The sequence below is a fragment of the Phacochoerus africanus genome, chromosome 7 (genome assembly GCF_016906955.1).
Source record: "Phacochoerus africanus isolate WHEZ1 chromosome 7, ROS_Pafr_v1, whole genome shotgun sequence".
Classification (NCBI taxonomy): domain Eukaryota; kingdom Metazoa; phylum Chordata; class Mammalia; order Artiodactyla; family Suidae; genus Phacochoerus; species Phacochoerus africanus.
The window spans coordinates 84,642,720-84,659,912 of NC_062550.1; the positions used below are offsets into that span (position 1 = coordinate 84,642,720).

General features: G+C 40.9%; 1 protein-coding gene across 1 annotated transcript in view; it reads right to left on the minus strand.

The window, feature by feature from the left end:
* STAB2 (stabilin 2) overlaps window positions 1–13,500 on the minus strand; it is a 163,627-nt gene extending 150,127 nt beyond the window's left edge. The window contains 3 exon segments of the mRNA XM_047788161.1: window positions 7,888–8,003; window positions 10,206–10,339; window positions 13,294–13,500. Of these exon segments, the coding sequence (XP_047644117.1) occupies window positions 7,888–8,003; window positions 10,206–10,339; window positions 13,294–13,371 (328 nt within the window). The 5' untranslated portion in view covers window positions 13,372–13,500.
* Between the last annotated feature and the right edge of the window lie 3,693 nt (window positions 13,501–17,193).

Genomic DNA, 17,193 nt, shown 5'->3' on the forward strand with positions numbered 1-17,193 from the left:
TTGAAGAGCGGGCTCATGGTGGGCAGGCTGCCTTCCCAGCGGTTAATTTGGCAGCACAGCCAGGTATTTGGGTGAGGAGACAGTGATGGGTTAGAGCCGGGCTCTGCAGTGAGACAGTCCTTGCTTCCTCGCCTGCTATGCTCTTGCTGGCTGGCTCTCTTGGATGAGCTGCAGAACCGCTCAGGGTCCCAGGGTCCTCACCTGCACTCTCAGGTAGGACTGTTTTTCCCATCTGTTCTTGTGTCCTTCTCCCTCATCCATTTGTGAGCTTCTTGAGGTAGGGACTGGGCTTACCGTATGGGTGATTACGGGCAGCACAGAGGAGTGCTCAAGAAATGCTGGGTTTGTGTGAATTGGCCAACTTTGGGAGGAACTTCGGGAAAAGACAGCAGGAGTGTGAGAGTATGGAGAGTCCTTTTACATCCTGCATCGAATGTTTTATGTGTAACAACTCGTGAAAATGACTTGTTCGGATTTAAAATAAAAAATTTAAGGTACAAGTGTTCCTATCTTTCCTGCTTCCTAACTCATTTTCTATTGCCTCAGGCCTCTGTTAAGGAAAGAAAAAAAGAGAGTAAAAGCCAACATTCTCAGCAAACTACACTTGAAAGAGCTATTATAGGATTTGCTCTAAGAGCACATTTCTGAGGCCTGGTGGAGGGCACAAGCAGCTGATAAGGCTATTTTCAGTCATTATCACATTTCCCTTTGGTCACTGCTACTCTGGTGGTCTCTTGCATTGTGACTTTGCTCACGCAGAAGGCCTCCCTCTGACAAGCTGTCAGCAAGTCATCAGCTGTTCTGTTTGTTTTTTAAAAGGCAGATAATGAACTTCCTGGCCGTCAAGAGGCCAGGACCTCCCTGTAACCTTATCTCCCAAAGAACCCCAGAGGTGGCTATGCAGCTCACTACCTTTGTTTCAAAGCTTGGTACACAGTACTAGTGCAGGTTTTTATAAATGGTAGATAATCCATTTATAGCTCTGGTTGGAACTGCCTGCCTGGGAAACAGATGTGAAAATAGGTTCCTCACATGAACTCGGTGTTATTTGTCACTCAAAGCCAAAAGGACATGCCTCACAGAGTGGTTTCAGATCCATAGAATCCACATCTGCAATTGGTGCAGTGAAGGGCAGGAAAGAAGAGGTCTGAAAATGCAAATAACGTGATGCAAAAAAAAAAAAAAAAACCCAAAAAAAACAACAACCAAAAAAACCCCAAATGTAATTTGAGGACACTGACCTCACAAAGAATCAAGACCATTTCCCTTTGAAATCATCAGATTGCTCTGGCCACAATCGAGTTTCTGCGTAAACCTCTGCCCACATTCTTTTTCCATAAATCTTGAGTTTTTGCACAAATCCTTTAAAGCTCATGGAGGGAAAAAACACAACTGGGGTGTTCCAATCAAGAAGTCTCTTTCCTTTCAAACAGAATACTGGTCGTCCCCATGTGACTAAACTTCAAGGTTCAAAAATGTTTTCGTGCTAATGAGAAGAGACTCCCATAAGCAGATCAGTAAAGCACTACAAGTTTTACTGAGAGAGAAGCAAGTGAACCTGGGTAGAAACACACTCCTCAGGTTAGGATGATATTTTTTCCTCCAAGTAAGAATTCATGCCTTATTCATAATTTTAGAAGTTGAGTTAACTTTTTTCCATTTTTTTTCATGGTCCTTTTTTTCCTTTTTTTTTTCCCCATTGTTCTTTTTGTGTTTTCTAAGTGTTTGGAATAGATCCAGAGTTTTCTAATTTTGAATAAGTTTGTGTCAAAATAATTCTTAAAATAACTCAGAGGTGTTGAATGTGAATGTATTTGTGGAAGTGAATTCTGCACTTGCCTTGGAAAGAAGGATATTCCAGAGCTTGTGCTTTCTCACAATGAAGGATGAATACACGTCAGCAGCTCCAGGACAGCCTTTTCCTTGCAGAAATGTGAAGCGATAGTTGAGACCTCACTTGTCACCACGACAAAATGGGAGCGGTGCAATCAACAGCCAAGTAGAGGGTTTATCTTTTTTCTGAGCCAAAGGAAGGAAGCCTTTTGAGACATTTAGTATGTTTGGAAGATGAAGATAAAGGGAAGCAGCCTTTTGCCCCAATGAGAGGAGAGCAGGAAAAAACGTCCTGGCCTTGGTTTTCACATTTTGCTTCTCTGGCCTTGAGATGGGTCAAAAGGAAAGGTCTGAACACTCAATGAATACTTCAGACTCCTTTGATTGTAGGTGCATGTATTGCCACAATTTTCTCATAGCCCAGTGCAATGCACGAAACCCACTGAAGATTCTGAATCCTGTTGGCTGTGCCAGTTTTACGAGTTACCCACTGTTTAAAAGGGCTCAGACCTTCATGATCAAAGGTCTGTTCTGACTGTGATTTGCTCATTCATTTATTCATACAACATTTACAAGTGCCTTCTTTGTGTCACAGACTCTGCCAGGTATGTTCCCATATATTGTTGTTTTAAAATCCCTCCTAGAGTTTCGTAAAGTACGACTTTTTACCTTCATTTCACAGCGAGGAGACTGAAGGAGAAACAGCAAATCATTTGCCCTAACGAGTGATGATAGAACTAGGTTCAAACCTAAACTTTGGGTAGCTGGCCCAGTGTTCTTTTGCTCTGAGCTGTGGTCTACTGTTTGTTATGCTGGATGTGTGAACTTTTGTTACTGCATCTTAGACAAAGTCTCTTCTTGTCTATAACACACCTGATTAATTGACTTAGGATCACATTAGTTTCCATGGGTTAGAAAGAGAAAAGCAAATAAATTCAATTTATCGGCATGACTATATGAGCTGGTGTCACTAAGACCCTATTTGGTACTAAAAAAGTTCTTGAAATCCGGAAGTCTGGATTAATCATTTGATTCTGATGTGACAAACTCTTAGAAATGCACGGTGCCAACATGCCGGGGTGAAACAGAGCAGAGCAGTTAACAGAGAACCAAACCCCAAACCTCAACCTTTCTAAGGTGAGGAGCATGATCCAGGCATTGACTGGGAGAGCTGAAGGGACCTACCAATCAGAAGAGAAATGAGAATGTGCCAGGTTGCTTATCATTAGGGAAATGCAGATCAAAACCACCATGAGAGGTCACCTCATACCTGTCAGATGGCCATCATCAACACAAATAACAAATCTTGGTGAGGATGTGGTAAAAAGGGAACCCTCATCCACTGTTGGGGGAATGCAAGTTGGTGCAGCCACTGTAGAAAACAGTATGGAGGTTCCTCAAAAAACTAAAAATAGAGTTGCCGTATGATCTAACAATCCTATTCCTGGGCATATAACCAGACAAAATTATAATTTGAAAAGATACATGTACTCCTATGTTCATAGCAGCACTATTCACAATAGCCAAGACATGGAAACAACCTAAATGTCCACCGACAGATGAATAGATAAAGAAGATGTGGGACATTTATGAAATGGAATATTATTCAGCCATCAAAAGGATGAAATAATGTCATTTGCAGCAACATAGATGGATCTAAAGATTAACATACTAAGTCAGAAAGAGAAAGACAAATACCAGATGATATCACTTATACGTGGAATCTAAAATAAGATACAAATCAACATATCTATGAATCAAAAATAGATTCACAGGTATAGAGAAGAGACATGTAGCTGCCAAGGAGGGGAGGTAGTGGAGGGAAGGATTGGGAGTTTGGGAATATCGGAGGCAAACTAGTATATATAAAATGGATAAACAAGGTCTTACCACATAGCACAGGGAACTATATTCAATATCCTGTGACAAACCATAATGGAAAAGAGTATTAACAAGTGTGTGTATATATGTATAACTGAATCACTTTGCTGTACGGAAGAAATTAAACACTGTAAATCAAATATGCTTCAATAATACTAAAATAAAAAAACTGTCATGCAATCCCATTCCTGTGTATATATTCGGAAAATCAAAAATAATCATTTGAAAAGAGACATGCACCCCAATGTTCAGAGTAGCATTATTTTAATTGCCAAGATATGGAAGCAACCTAAGTGTCCATCAACAGATGAATGATAAAGACAACACAAGATATATATATATATATCTATATAGATAGATAGATAGATAGATATATAGATAGATAGATATATTCATATATATATATGAATGGAATAGGACTCAGCCATAAAAAAAGTGAAATTTTGCCATTTGCAACAATATGGATGAACTTGGAGGGTCTTATGCTAAATGAAATAAATCAGACAGAAAGACAAATACCGTATGATATCACTTCTGTGTAGAATCTAAAAAATACAACAAACCAGTGAATACATAAAAAAAAAGAAGCAAACACACAAAGAAAACAAACTAGTGGTTACCAGGGGGGAGAAGGAAGAGGGGAGGGGGAATACTGGGGTAGGGGATTAAGAGGTACAAACAGTAGGCATAAAATAAGCTACAAGGATATATCGTAAAATACAGGGAATATAGCCAATATTTTATAACTATAAATGGAGTATAACCTTTAAAAATTGTGAATCACTATATTGTGTACCTGTAACTTATTCTACAGCAATAATACTTCAGTTAAAAATGGGAAAAAAAAAAAAACTTATAGAAAAAAAGAGAAATTAGAAACACATTGGGAATCTCTCCTCCTTTTGTGTGTGTGTGTGTGTGTGTGTGTGTGTGTGTGTGTGTGTGTGTGTGTGTGTGTGAGAGACAAGTTCTACTCCAGGTAGTGGGTGTGGAAAGTAACACAATGTCTTTTCTATCAAAGGAAATCTTGGTTACTCCATTTTGCTCCGGTTTTGGCTGAAACGCCCCTGCGACTCCCTTCCTCTTTACCTCTTTTCGCAGCAACAATTTGTTTCAATTAGCCAACGGGGAAGAATGTTGGCCCTGACCTGACCAGTGGGAAGAGGACAGGTACATCACCTGCATCAGGGATAAATAGGGAAGGGTCCTTTGTTCGAGCGTGCGCGTTTTGGAGCACCCGCACCCTTCTGCGGAAGTAAAGAGCCTTGTCGAGATTTCTCCCCATCCACGTGTCTCACCTTCTGACACTGACGACCCGAGCCAGAGTTATCTTAATTTCCAACATGGGTCAGAGAAGAAAGAGAGCAGGCTTTGTGCCAAGCAGCTCCAAACATGAACTTCCTTCATCATTTATTAGCTCAAAGGAGACAGGCAAGAGATAATCTTCAAATCTGACTCCTCATAGGCAAAATGAGAATAAAAATGTCTAACTCAACAAAAAGGTTTGATTTTAGAATTTAATTAGATTATATGGGCCACTTCTTTGGTACCTAATGTCAGTAATATGGAGTAAATGGAAGCGATTTTTCATTTAATCCTTAGTTTAAAAAAGAGTTTAATCAGGTCCCATTTGTGTATGTTTGTTTTTATTCTCCTTACTCTAGGAGGTGGGTCAACAAAGATACTGCTGCAATTTATGTCAAAAAGTGTTCTGCCTATGTTTTCCTCTAGGAGTTTTATAGTATCTGGTCTTACATTTAGGTCCTTGATCCACTTTGAGTTTATTTTTGTGTAAGGTGTTAGAGAATGTTCTAATTTCATGTTTTTACATGTAGCTGTCCAGTTTTCTCAGCTTCTGCACAGTAAAGGAAACCATAAACAAAACAAAAAGACGACCCATAGAATGGGAGAGAAATCTTTGCAAACAAAGCAACTGACAAGGTATTAATCTCCAAAATATAAACATCTCATGCAGCTTTATATGTATATACATAAAACCAGTCAAAAAAATGGAAAGCTATAAATAGACATTCCTCCAAAGACAAAAGATAGCCAAAAAGCACATGAAAAGATGCTCAACATTAACTACTTACTAGAGAAAGGCAAATCAGAGCTACAATGAGCTATCACCTCACACCAGTAAGAACGGCCATCATCAAAAAGTCTACAAACAATAAATGCTGGAGAGGATCTGGAGAAGAGAGGACCCTTCTACACAACGGATAAGAATGTAAATTGGTTCACCCATTATGGAGAACAGTATGGAGGTTCCTTTAAAAACAAAATATAGAACTACCATATGATCCAGCAATTCCACTCCTGGGCACATATCCAGAGAAAATCATAATTTGAAAAGATACATGCACCCCAATGTTCATTGTAGCACTGTTTACAATAGCCAAGGCATGGAAACAACCTGAGTGTCCATCAACAGAAGACTGGATAAAGAAGAGGCGGTACATGTATACAATGGAACATTAGTCACAAAAATAAGGAAACAATGCCATTTGCAGCAACATAGATAGACATAAAGTAAGCCAAAGACAAATATCATATGATATCACTTATATGTGGAATCTAATAAAAATGATACAAAGGTAACATTTATAAAACAAAAACAAACACAAAGATTTTGAAATTAAATTTAGGATTATTGAAGGGGACACTGTGGATGGGGGAGGGATAAATTGGGAGCATGGGATTAATATACAAACACTACTAGATATAAAATAGATAACTAACAAGGACCTACTATAGTGCAGAGATGTTTTACTCAATGATCTGTAATAAGCTATGGGGTGGTGGTGAATGGATATATGTATAATTGATCCACTTTGCCGTAAACATGACACCAACATTGTAAATCAACTATACCCCAATAAAATTATTTAAAAACAGAGGCAACATTATGCATATAATATGGGCTAAACTATTCAGAAGCCATATGGAAAAAAAAAGATGAAGGAAATCGGCCAAATTATTTAGAGTTTCCTTTGTGTGACAGAATACAAGTTGCTATTTTCTTCGTTATATCTTTCTAAACCTTAAAAGCTATGTAAAATTTGCTTATATATTATTTTAATTAAAAAAAAAAAAAACAAAGCAAAAGAAAACTAATCTCTCCCTTTAGGTAGATCCTTAAGGAGATGTTTTCATTACATCTTAGAAGATGGAAAACAAACAGTAAATTCATGAATTAAAATGCCCGATTTTTACTATCCCCCAAAAAGGGGTCTCACATAATTTGCATGGCATTTCAGGGACTTAGTCACTATTTGAGTGTTAAGATATTTAATCAGGAATAACGTTTAATTTCAGTTGGCAAATGCTATGCATGACCACAGGAGTCTAACTATACTCAACCACTGACTCAGATTTGGCTAGTGGTCTTCCTGACAATGGAACCTGGTCATTACATAGTTTGAGCCTGTATCCTAAGACAAATTTCTAGGAGAGTTAACGATACTTTTGCTTGTTAATATCTCAAAGTTAAAGAATAACTTTGAGGAGTTCCCATCGTGGCGCAGTGGTTAACGAATCTGACTAGGAACCATGAAGTTGCGGGTTCCATCCCTGGCCTTGCTCAGTGGGTTAAGGATCCGATGTTGCCGTGAGCTGCGGTGTAGGTTGAAGACGCAGCTCGGATCTGGTGTTGCTGTGGCTCTGGCGTAGGCCGGAGGCTACAGCTCCGATTGGACCCCTAGCCTGCGAACCTCCATATGCTGCGGGACCAGCCCAAGAAATGGCAAAAAGACAACAAAATAAAATTTAAAAAAAAAAAAAGGTTTTTTTTTTAAAAAAAGAATAACTTTGAGATATTGCCGTTAATAAAAGGTTTTCTTAAAGAAAATTGTATTGGGGTCATAATAGCCCAGGATTCTTACTTCCTCTCTATGCTCAGTAATCTTTACAGAAAATGATATCCTTGAAATTGTCCCTTTTTCTGACTTTTAAAGGAATTCTCTTAAGGAGAGATCTCTAACTGAAGGAAAGCAGATATTGATACAAAAGCTGACAGGCCAAGAAAGATTTTCTACATACAGACTGAGCTGGAACTTTCTAGGAAAAGATTTTAACCTTTTCTTTTATTGTGCTTCCTTCCTCTCAAATTTTCTGTGAAATGAGACCCTGAGAAGCAAATATCAAAGTTAAACAATGTGTTGAGCCACTTACCCATGCAGTCTGGGCCCCAGTGGCCTGGACAGCACTGAGGCTGGAGATAGTCTTTCCTACAGATATGGCGGCAGCCAGGGAGAGACAGTGTGTACGTTCTGACCTCAAAGGGGTACCTTGGAGGGTAAAGAGAGAATGTTAACCCTTGACCAGAGCAACATGGTTAATTCTGGGAAGTGAGATTGCCATAGATTTTTATTTAGGTTGTTACATTTGCCTATACTTTAAAATATGTGGATTGGACACATTTTGCTTCCTAGTTAAAAATAAAGCTTGGTCATGAGTCATCTTTAAGAAGTAGAAGAAAAAAAAAAACAGGAAAGAATGAAAATAAGGGTGAAATATCTAAAAATGTTAGAAGTGAAGTTAGCAGATGAAAAAAACATTAGGTTCTAGGCATGTGATAGAGGTGGGCTTCAAACTTGTCACTGAGCATCCTAGCAGCCAATGCAAGAAGGGAAAGATCAAGAGTTATGTGATGCATAGATCTGTGGATTTAAACTGACCGCTCAGGATTTGCCCATTTTTTGCAGATAACATAGATAGAAAATTTCTGTGTGAGAGGTGTAGTAGTGAGCAATATTTGCCACAGTTTTCTCTAGATAAAATCATGATTTCCTTAGAACAGTTTTTGTACCATCTGAGAAACAGTTCTGGAATAGCTAGGCTACAGAGGTTAAATACTTATCTATTCATAGACATCTCTGCATAGATGGCTTATTCCAGAACCTGACTTCAGTGTATCTAGAGCCATTATTCCATGAATATCATTTCTTTCATCCGGGCTGTCAAGAATAGTGTTATAGTGAGTTCAAGGTTGTATCCCTAAACCAGTCCCTGGAATGTAGCTGATTAATCCCAGAGGTACTGGCTTCATGGGCAGGTGAGTTGGAGATAGAGCTGACAATTTCTTTGGAAGGTTGAGCATAATGGCCAAGGACCTCTCTTCACAAAGAAGGGGAAAGGGAGAGCCAAAGATGGAACCAAATGTCCCCTCCAAAACCAATTTTGGCATAGAAAACTTACAGTTGCCAAAGGGGAAAGGGGGCGGGATAAATTAGGAGTTTGGGATTAACAGATACACACTATAAGATACAGATAAACAATAAGGACCTACTATAGAGCACAGGGAAATATTTTCTGCACCTTGTAATAAACCATTAAGGAAAAAGAATATGATAAATAGGTTTACGTGTATAAAGGAACCACTTTTTTGTATACTTGAAACCAACACAACATTGTCCAATTATATTTAAACAATTTTTATAGTAAAAACCAATCTTGGTTCATCTCTTCATAAATGAGTGGCAGATCAAAGGCCTCAGTTTGAAAATAGTCTGAGTACAATAATCTCATCCTCTGTGTTTGGGGTTCGGGGGAGATGAGGGGGATGACATATAACCAAGGGCTCACTTTGGCCATGAAAAAAAATAACCAGAATAAAAATTATTAGTAAATTCCCCGTAATTTTAGTCTTGAGCTCCAAAGCTTTCTGAGGTAATTTCTCAGAGAATCTGCTCGCAAACATGTGTCCACTTTGGTAATTAAGAGGTCAACAACCGCATATGCTTGCTAATTCCAGACCAGTTAATGCTGGGAAACTTCTATTAAAAATGATGATTTGGGGTTTTAGAATACAGAACAGTCACATTAAGCAAATATGACTTTAAAATAGTGTGATACAATAGTATTAACGTTTTCATTTTATACAAAATTCTTCTAATTCTTCATCCCTGGATTACAAACAAACTCACTGAGCACACTAATTTTTAAATTAGCAACCTGTGTTAAAAACTGTGCTGGCATTTGTGCTGCATGGCTGCGTCCATGAGCAGGTGGGCAGAGCTGCTTGCCATCCTTTGCAAAGATGAGCCTTGAATTATATGAGTTTTGAAGCATGAAAGGTCACATAAAATGCAACGAAGCTGTAACGCATTTGTCTTCCTTCTTTGGGCTCTAGTGAGTAATAGGATGCCTAGCTAGTAAGTAAGATGACTATCAGACCCAAGGCTTTTAACATGCTCTGACTAGAACCTTTCCCAAAGGAAAACAAAACCCAGACTTTCAAAATAAAGAAGGGCATGAAGAAGGGAGAATATTTTTGTGCAATGCAACCCAGCTTTGTATTAAAATGTGAATCAGTACATTTATACTCAAGATTGTATTTGTGAGTTACTAGAATTTGGGCTCCATGTGACCTTACAGTAAGAGAAAACAATGGGAATGCCTTGTAGTTTTTGAGTTGAGAAATTTCAACTTAGATGCACATTCCCTTGAATTCCAGGACTCCAGCACACATATTTTATCATAATGAATACCTGCAATCTCGGACTCCTACGGTGCCATTGGTAATCTTGGTGTAACCATCTGGGCACTTCGTTCCAAAGTTGAGTGAGCAGGGTTGGCACTCAGTCCTCATTATAAGGACAGCTTTCTTATCGCACCTTTTTGCCTGTGAAAACATTAAAAAAAAAAAAATCAAGTCTTCTTAGCAGAGCCTGGGTTGGCCAGTCTTCTCTGTTAGCTTCATGTCAACTAAACGATGGGGATGGCAATGAGGTGTCTGGTAATGACTGTTTCCATTTTATCTGCAAGAAGTGTTGGGATCCACAAGCAATGTCTGCCGTGGCTGCGGGTGAGGGAAGTTGCTGCCAGTACCATTCATTTGCCATCACTGAAAAGTCTGGAATCCAGCCAAGTAGGGCAATGTCACTATTTACATGTATCCAAGTGGGAACATGAAGTATACTGTAGGGCACCCTCTTCGAATGGGAAATTGTAAGCAGGCTATTCAAAGTCAATGGGTCGCAGATCAAGAGATCTCAACAACATTCTTTCAGCACTGATTCCATAGGAATAGTATAGTCTACGTGCTGTATACTATGAAGCATATAGTTTCTGCTCCAAAGGTGTTTGCAATCTTGGATCACAATCCAGCTAGAATGTGGGCTCACTGAAGGAAGTGATCTTTTTCTGTCTTGTCCTCTGCTGTACTCTAAGCACCTCGAACAATATCTAGCACATTTAATACTTAGTGTTTTTGTAGTGTTTAGTACTTGTTGATCAAATGAATGACTTGTGGGAAACCACATGGACATACTAGAAATAGGCACTTATCAGTATCAATTGGCAGAGAATTCACTGCTGAAATGAATGATTCAGACACTTTGGTTGTCTTCAGGATCCCTCCCATCCTCTGATCCTCCATGGATTTGCTCCTAAGTTTCCTTTGTCTCCCCATCAAGGTTAAGCAGCAGCAGCAGCAGCTTTGGACCATGAAGAGACACTGAACTTGGAGACTCTTTTAAAGCCCTAAGCTTGAAATCAAGTCTGTATCTTGCTAAGCGTACAATCTTAAATGATCTCCTTACTCTCTGCCATCATCTGTAAAGGGGAGGTATTACTAACCACTCCACGGGTTATACAGAGGCCTGAGTGAGGTGACACGTGCAAATTGGCTGGCCCAGTATCTGGAATGTCCCTGGCCAGAAATGCCAGTTCCCTCGATGCCTCTCCGTTCTTACCTCTGTGTTTGCTTGTTGCCCCTCCTGAGGGGCGTATTCTTTCCCCTCCCCTTGGCTACTCACACCCGGCCCCCTTCTGCGCCCCATGGACCACCACGTCCACAACACACCCTCATCTCCTGCTTCCCTCTCCCTGTGGTTGGCCGGTGGAGCGCGTTTTATTGTCTTGCTCTCCATTTAAAAACGCCTTGTGGGGAGGACCACTTTTCCTGCTTCTTTTGTCACCTCATAGCTTATCCCCTGGCCCCAGCACTAGGCTAGGGGTAGTGGGAAGGTCATAACTCCTTCTAAGTTCATTGAAATATGTAAAGGCCACAAAAGAACGCTTATATTTACAGGGCAATTTATGGTTATGCAGACTTCCCAAAGACTCATCTTCTTTGACCTTGACTTCCCTAAAGATAAGTAGGGCAAGTATCACCCTACTTTTAGAGGGAAGAAAACTGAGGCGGGGGTGGGGATCTCAGCGACTTGCCCAATGTCACGTTAAGTTAGTGGCCTTCCGATTCCTTGATCAGCCACTGCTCTTCACCGCACACTGTAGAGTGATAGAAAACAATGTTTCTAGCGGCAGCTTTTATTTGGTGATCATTGTGAACCAAGATAGTACTAGAATGTTCTTTGTGGAATGATAAATGCTACTCCTAGATATTGTTTGAATTAACTCCTTTTAATGATCAGGATACCTCTATGATTTTTAAAGCAGGATTATCTTTATATTAGGGTTTCCCATTTGGATAAGTACAGGGGTGACATTACTTTCTTTTCTTAGTAAGCCAGAATTAATACTGCTTTCAAGAAATCTCTTGACTTTCAAATGGAATGGCTCATTCTCTCTTCCACGTGGTCCCATCTGAAGAGTGAACTCTGCTTTAAGTATCAGTCAAGGCCCGACGTCTATACCCAAGCAAGCGCTCAGTGATAACGGTGATGATGAGGGTAATTACTGCTGCTTGTGGAGCAACGTCAGGGGAGAAATGGGAGCTTAGTGGGCCTGAGTACCTCACTCAGGGCTGAATGGCTAGTAAGCCATGGAGCACAGCCACTGGTCCTTGGAAAGTGCTGTTAAACAAAGCAAAGCCCAGACGTGCCTCTATCCAACCTCAGAGCGAGAGCACCTAACCATTACGCCATCTTCCAATGTTTTAGTGAAAAATATTATCAGGCTAGAGCCAACTGATGTTGATAAAAATTTGCCCAGCACAGATGCAGAATCATGTTTATGTTTTGTTATGAATAGAGCAGAAACCATATCCTGTGAAATGAATTCTAAGTAAATCACTCAGGTTGCCTCTCACACACCCTCTTTTAGTCTGGACTTTGCTACAGAGCTGATATGGAACTTGCTGCGTGGTGATAACTCACATGAGCCTGCTGGACAGGCGGGCGTGCTGGTGTACTTCGCGCGGGCTATTGATTTGATGGCCCTGGGGACTTTTACTGCCACATGTGGTGGGTATATGGGTGAATTCCTGGCACATTTGGCGACACTGTGTCTCCATCACCCAGCTTGGAAGCCCCAGAGCTCCTCTCTACTCTTCTCTCTAGAGCTACTGTTGTTTTCTACCTCCAGAAAAGTGCAATGGGAAGAATTCAGTAATAAGGCTGAAAACACACTAACAATAGAGATAGCAAAATCCACAGAGAGAGGAACGTTAGCGCTCAAATCCGATTGCAGGGGCGGCATTTTAGCATGGAAGAGAACCAACTGGCTTGGTTCTCCTTTAGACGGATCCTCTTTACCGTCCTCTTTTCCACAAGCTTTCTATTTTATGCGGCCCAGAGAGTATCTTTACCCATAACAATATAGGAAAACAAAGTTTTTGAGGAGTTCATGAAAATGAACAACATTTTTCTAAAAAATGCAACTTAATCATCTTACCTGCTCTGTTGTTTCAGGCAGGGAGCAGAGATTTTGTGCCACCAGTCCCAGGAAAAAAAGCATTAGATTTTGTAGCATGGCGAGGACGTTTTGGCTCCTTCTCTGTATCAGGCACCTGTCAGAACTATTCAGCTACTTTAACTTCGTTTGATGCACGCCCAAGTGAATTCTTTCTCATCTCCGTGTTTGCTTTAAATTTTTTCCTCTCCTTTTCCTGGATTGAAACAGATATGAAAGCCCTGCCTCCTCTAGACAGGAAAAATGGCCAATCTAGTGAAATCAGCCACTCTCAACTGTATACATGTCCTGGCTCAATGACAGGATATCCTGAAGGGGCTGAGGCAGAGACATGATCCGGAACTTCTGTGCCTTATGAAAGCTCCTGCCTCCTACCGTTCTGCCCATCCCGCCGCTGGTCCTGCCTGGTCCTGGACCCAGGCCCTGCCAACGTCTATACAACCACACCATGGAAAACTGCAGGCCCCTCTCTCTGAGCATGAAGGCCTGAGCTAGCCCTCGGGCAGAATATGCAAGAGTGCCCACAATTCCAGGCAGGGAGAGGATTTTGCAGAAAGCTGGGTCATCGACTTGGACTAGGGTGGTAGCAAACTACCACAAATCTCTTTGCAGATGCCAATGGGTGGGTTTTTGATTCATCTTTTCCCCTCTTCCAGGTTACTTCAACAGCAAATAACTGAGTTTATAGGTTTCGCCTAAGCTTCAAGGCCCGGACCTAATGGCACCTCTTTTAGAAAAGCTTCCTGTCCCGTCCCGCTCCTTCAGTATCATCTTGGAGCCCATCTCAGCATTTTGCACATCATGCGATGAAAGCTGACACAGTCCTCTGGTCTGCCTCCCATGGCCAAATGTGAACTCCTTGAGGAGAGGGGCCAGCCTTCCTCTTCTATATCCCCAGCGGCTTGGAGCAGAGACCTGCATTTGCAAATAAAAGACATAATAGTAAGTTTTTTGCAAACGATGGCTATGTGCTACTCGCTATTCTAGCCTTCTCCACCGACGAACCTGTTTACTCCTCATAATGCTTGGTGAAACAGGCCAGTTCCTCTCATTTTACAGACAAGGAGACTGAGGCAGAGAGGATAGGCAACCTTTCCGAGGTCACACAGCTAGTAGGTGGGGATCCAGTTTTCAAACTGGGTGGCTCCACAGCCAGTCCTATTGACCACCACCTTTTGCCGTCTAAAACAGTATTTAGTGGGAGTTCCCATTGCGACTCACTGGAAACAAATCTGACTAGCATCCATGAGGTCGCAGGTTTGATCCCTGGCCTCAATCAGTAGGTTAAGGATCTGGTGGTGCCTTGAGCTGTGGTGTAGGTTGCAGATGAGGCTCAGATCTGGTGTTGCTGTGGCTGTGGTATAGGCTGGCAGCTGTAACTCTGATTCGACCCCTAGTCTGGGAACCTCCATATGCTGAGGGTGCAGCCCTAAAAAGACAATCAATCAATCAATAAATTAAAATTAAAATTTCAAAAACCCCAGTATTTAATGAATAAGTAGCCAGGTGAGACCAGGTGCTCTGGTCCCACGGACATCATGGAAAAGTGGCCTAGCACCACAAAGTATAAAATCTGGGTTCTCAACAGGGCAGGCTTATAAGTATACATCTCATGACACTGAGTCAGTTGGGAGATTCATGCAATTATAGAGACAATTTTTGTTGAAATAATCCTTTTTGTGTAAAATCTTTCTCTTTGGAGTTTTGAAACATTACATTATATTGGTCGATAATCTAAGACACTTCCAGGGCAGATAAGCCCTCAGAGGCTAACCCAGGGTCTGAGTGAGAAGACGCCAGATGAGGCAGTCTTTACGGTCCCCTGGTTCAGTGGATTTCAACCCAGTTTAGAATCTTGGAGGAGCTTAATTTTTTTTCCAGTGTCTGCCCTACTCCAGAACAATCAAATCAGATTGGGGGGGGCTGGGGGGAGAGGCACTGAAGGTTTTGTTTGTCAAAGCTTCGCAGGTGATTCCACTTGCAAGGATGATTGCTACTTAAGGAAAAACTATTGTGTAAAGTCAATGAGACAGATTTATCTGACAGCAGCTGTGTTGTCTTAACTAATACACGAGGGAGAGAAGTTGGAAGCTTGATTCTTTTTCTCTGAAAAACATGGATAAATATCTGGGACTTGGAATGGGTTAGATTCCTGGGGAAAACGTAAGATGAATCTATACTTCTGTTTTCTAAATAGTTGGGTAAAAGATGCTGCAGGGAAGAATTCTTATCAGATAATTTGGAAAACCCTGCTCTTCTGTCCTTTATGGGTTGACCATTCTCATTGGCTCACTAAATTTTCTGAGAAGCCCTGCAGCAAGACATAAGGCAGAAAAACCAAAGAACAGTTCACCTTTGCCTAAAGCAGTATTTTCCAAAATTTTTAGACCAAGAGATGTTTTCTCTTTGCCAACTAATCTTAGCACTCTAGATATACATTCTATTGATCTTAGTAAAATACTATCCTAGATTTTAGCAGGTTGAGTATTCTATTTTTAAATTACTTAGAAGCTAACTTGCCAGTGGCCACGGGGATTCCAGGACCTGTTCATACGCTTTATTAGTTGTATTAGAAATGCATTTTTAATTATTTATTTATTTATTTATTTTTTTCCCACTGTGCAGCAAGGGGGTCAGGTTATCCTTACATGTATACATTACAATTACATTTTTCCCCCAGCCTTTCTTCTGTTGCAACATGAGTATCTAGACATAGTTCTCAATGAGAAATGCATTTTTAAACACATGGCTTTGTAGAGCAATTGCCTGGCTCACAGACACAGATTTGTGGTTGCCAAGAGGGAGGAGGAGTGGGGGAGGGATGTTTTGGGAATTTGAGATCAGCAGAGGCAAACTATTACACATAGAATGGCTAAAAAACAAGGTCCTACTATATTCAGTATCTTCTGATAAACTAAAATGGGAAAGATATATAACTGAATCATTTTGCTTTGCAGCAGAGATTAACAACGTTGTAAGTCAACTAACTTCTATAAAATAAATTCAAAAAGTATTTTCTGAGGAGTCCCCATCATGGAACAGCGGAAATGAATCCAACTAGAAACCATGAGGCTGTGGGTTTGATCCCTGGCCTTGCTCAGTGGGTTAAGGATCTGGTGTTGCCGTGAGCTCTGGTGTAGGTTACAGACATGGCTCAGACCCCATGTGACTGTGGCTGGCGTAGGCCGGCAGCTATAGCTCTGATTTGACCCCTGGCCTGGAAACCTCCTATGCCTCGAGTGTGGCCCTAAAAAAATATATATATATTTTTTCTGAGTAATTTTATATCTGTTAGGCTTGTTTGATTGCTATGAACAAAGGTTCTTTAGGTTGTTTCAAATCCCCAACACTGCTTCCCCAGTGTTACCTGCAATGAACAGGTCCTTAAAATGGTGCGTACCACACAGTGGATGCTCATTCTTGACTTTATCATTTAAAGATGCTAATGTCACAGACAACAGCTACACGAATCCCTACTCTTAGCCCATTGTAGCTTCCAGGCAGCTCTTGATTTCCTCTGTCCTTGGGTTGACCCAGTTCAGCTGATATGCGTGTCCTCAGCGGGGGGGCAGGATGTCACTTTCTTTACCGGGGTCCATATTGTTTTTGATGATTATTGTAATGTGTCCCTGATCAAAGTTATTTCGAGCCACAGGGTTTTTAATCAACAGTACTTCATATCCCCTCTACTGTGCCGCCAGCAGTTACTTAAGACCTGGGAATGGCTTTCCTCTCCCCAGGGCTGCTCTTCTCCTCTTACTGCTTCCTCCTTCCATCCCCCTGGACTAGCTCTCACCTCCTTTGCCCCAGTGATCAGCAGCAACAACCTGAGAGGATTAATATCCTGATTTGAATCCGGAGTCTTTTTCCAGAGGAAAAAAG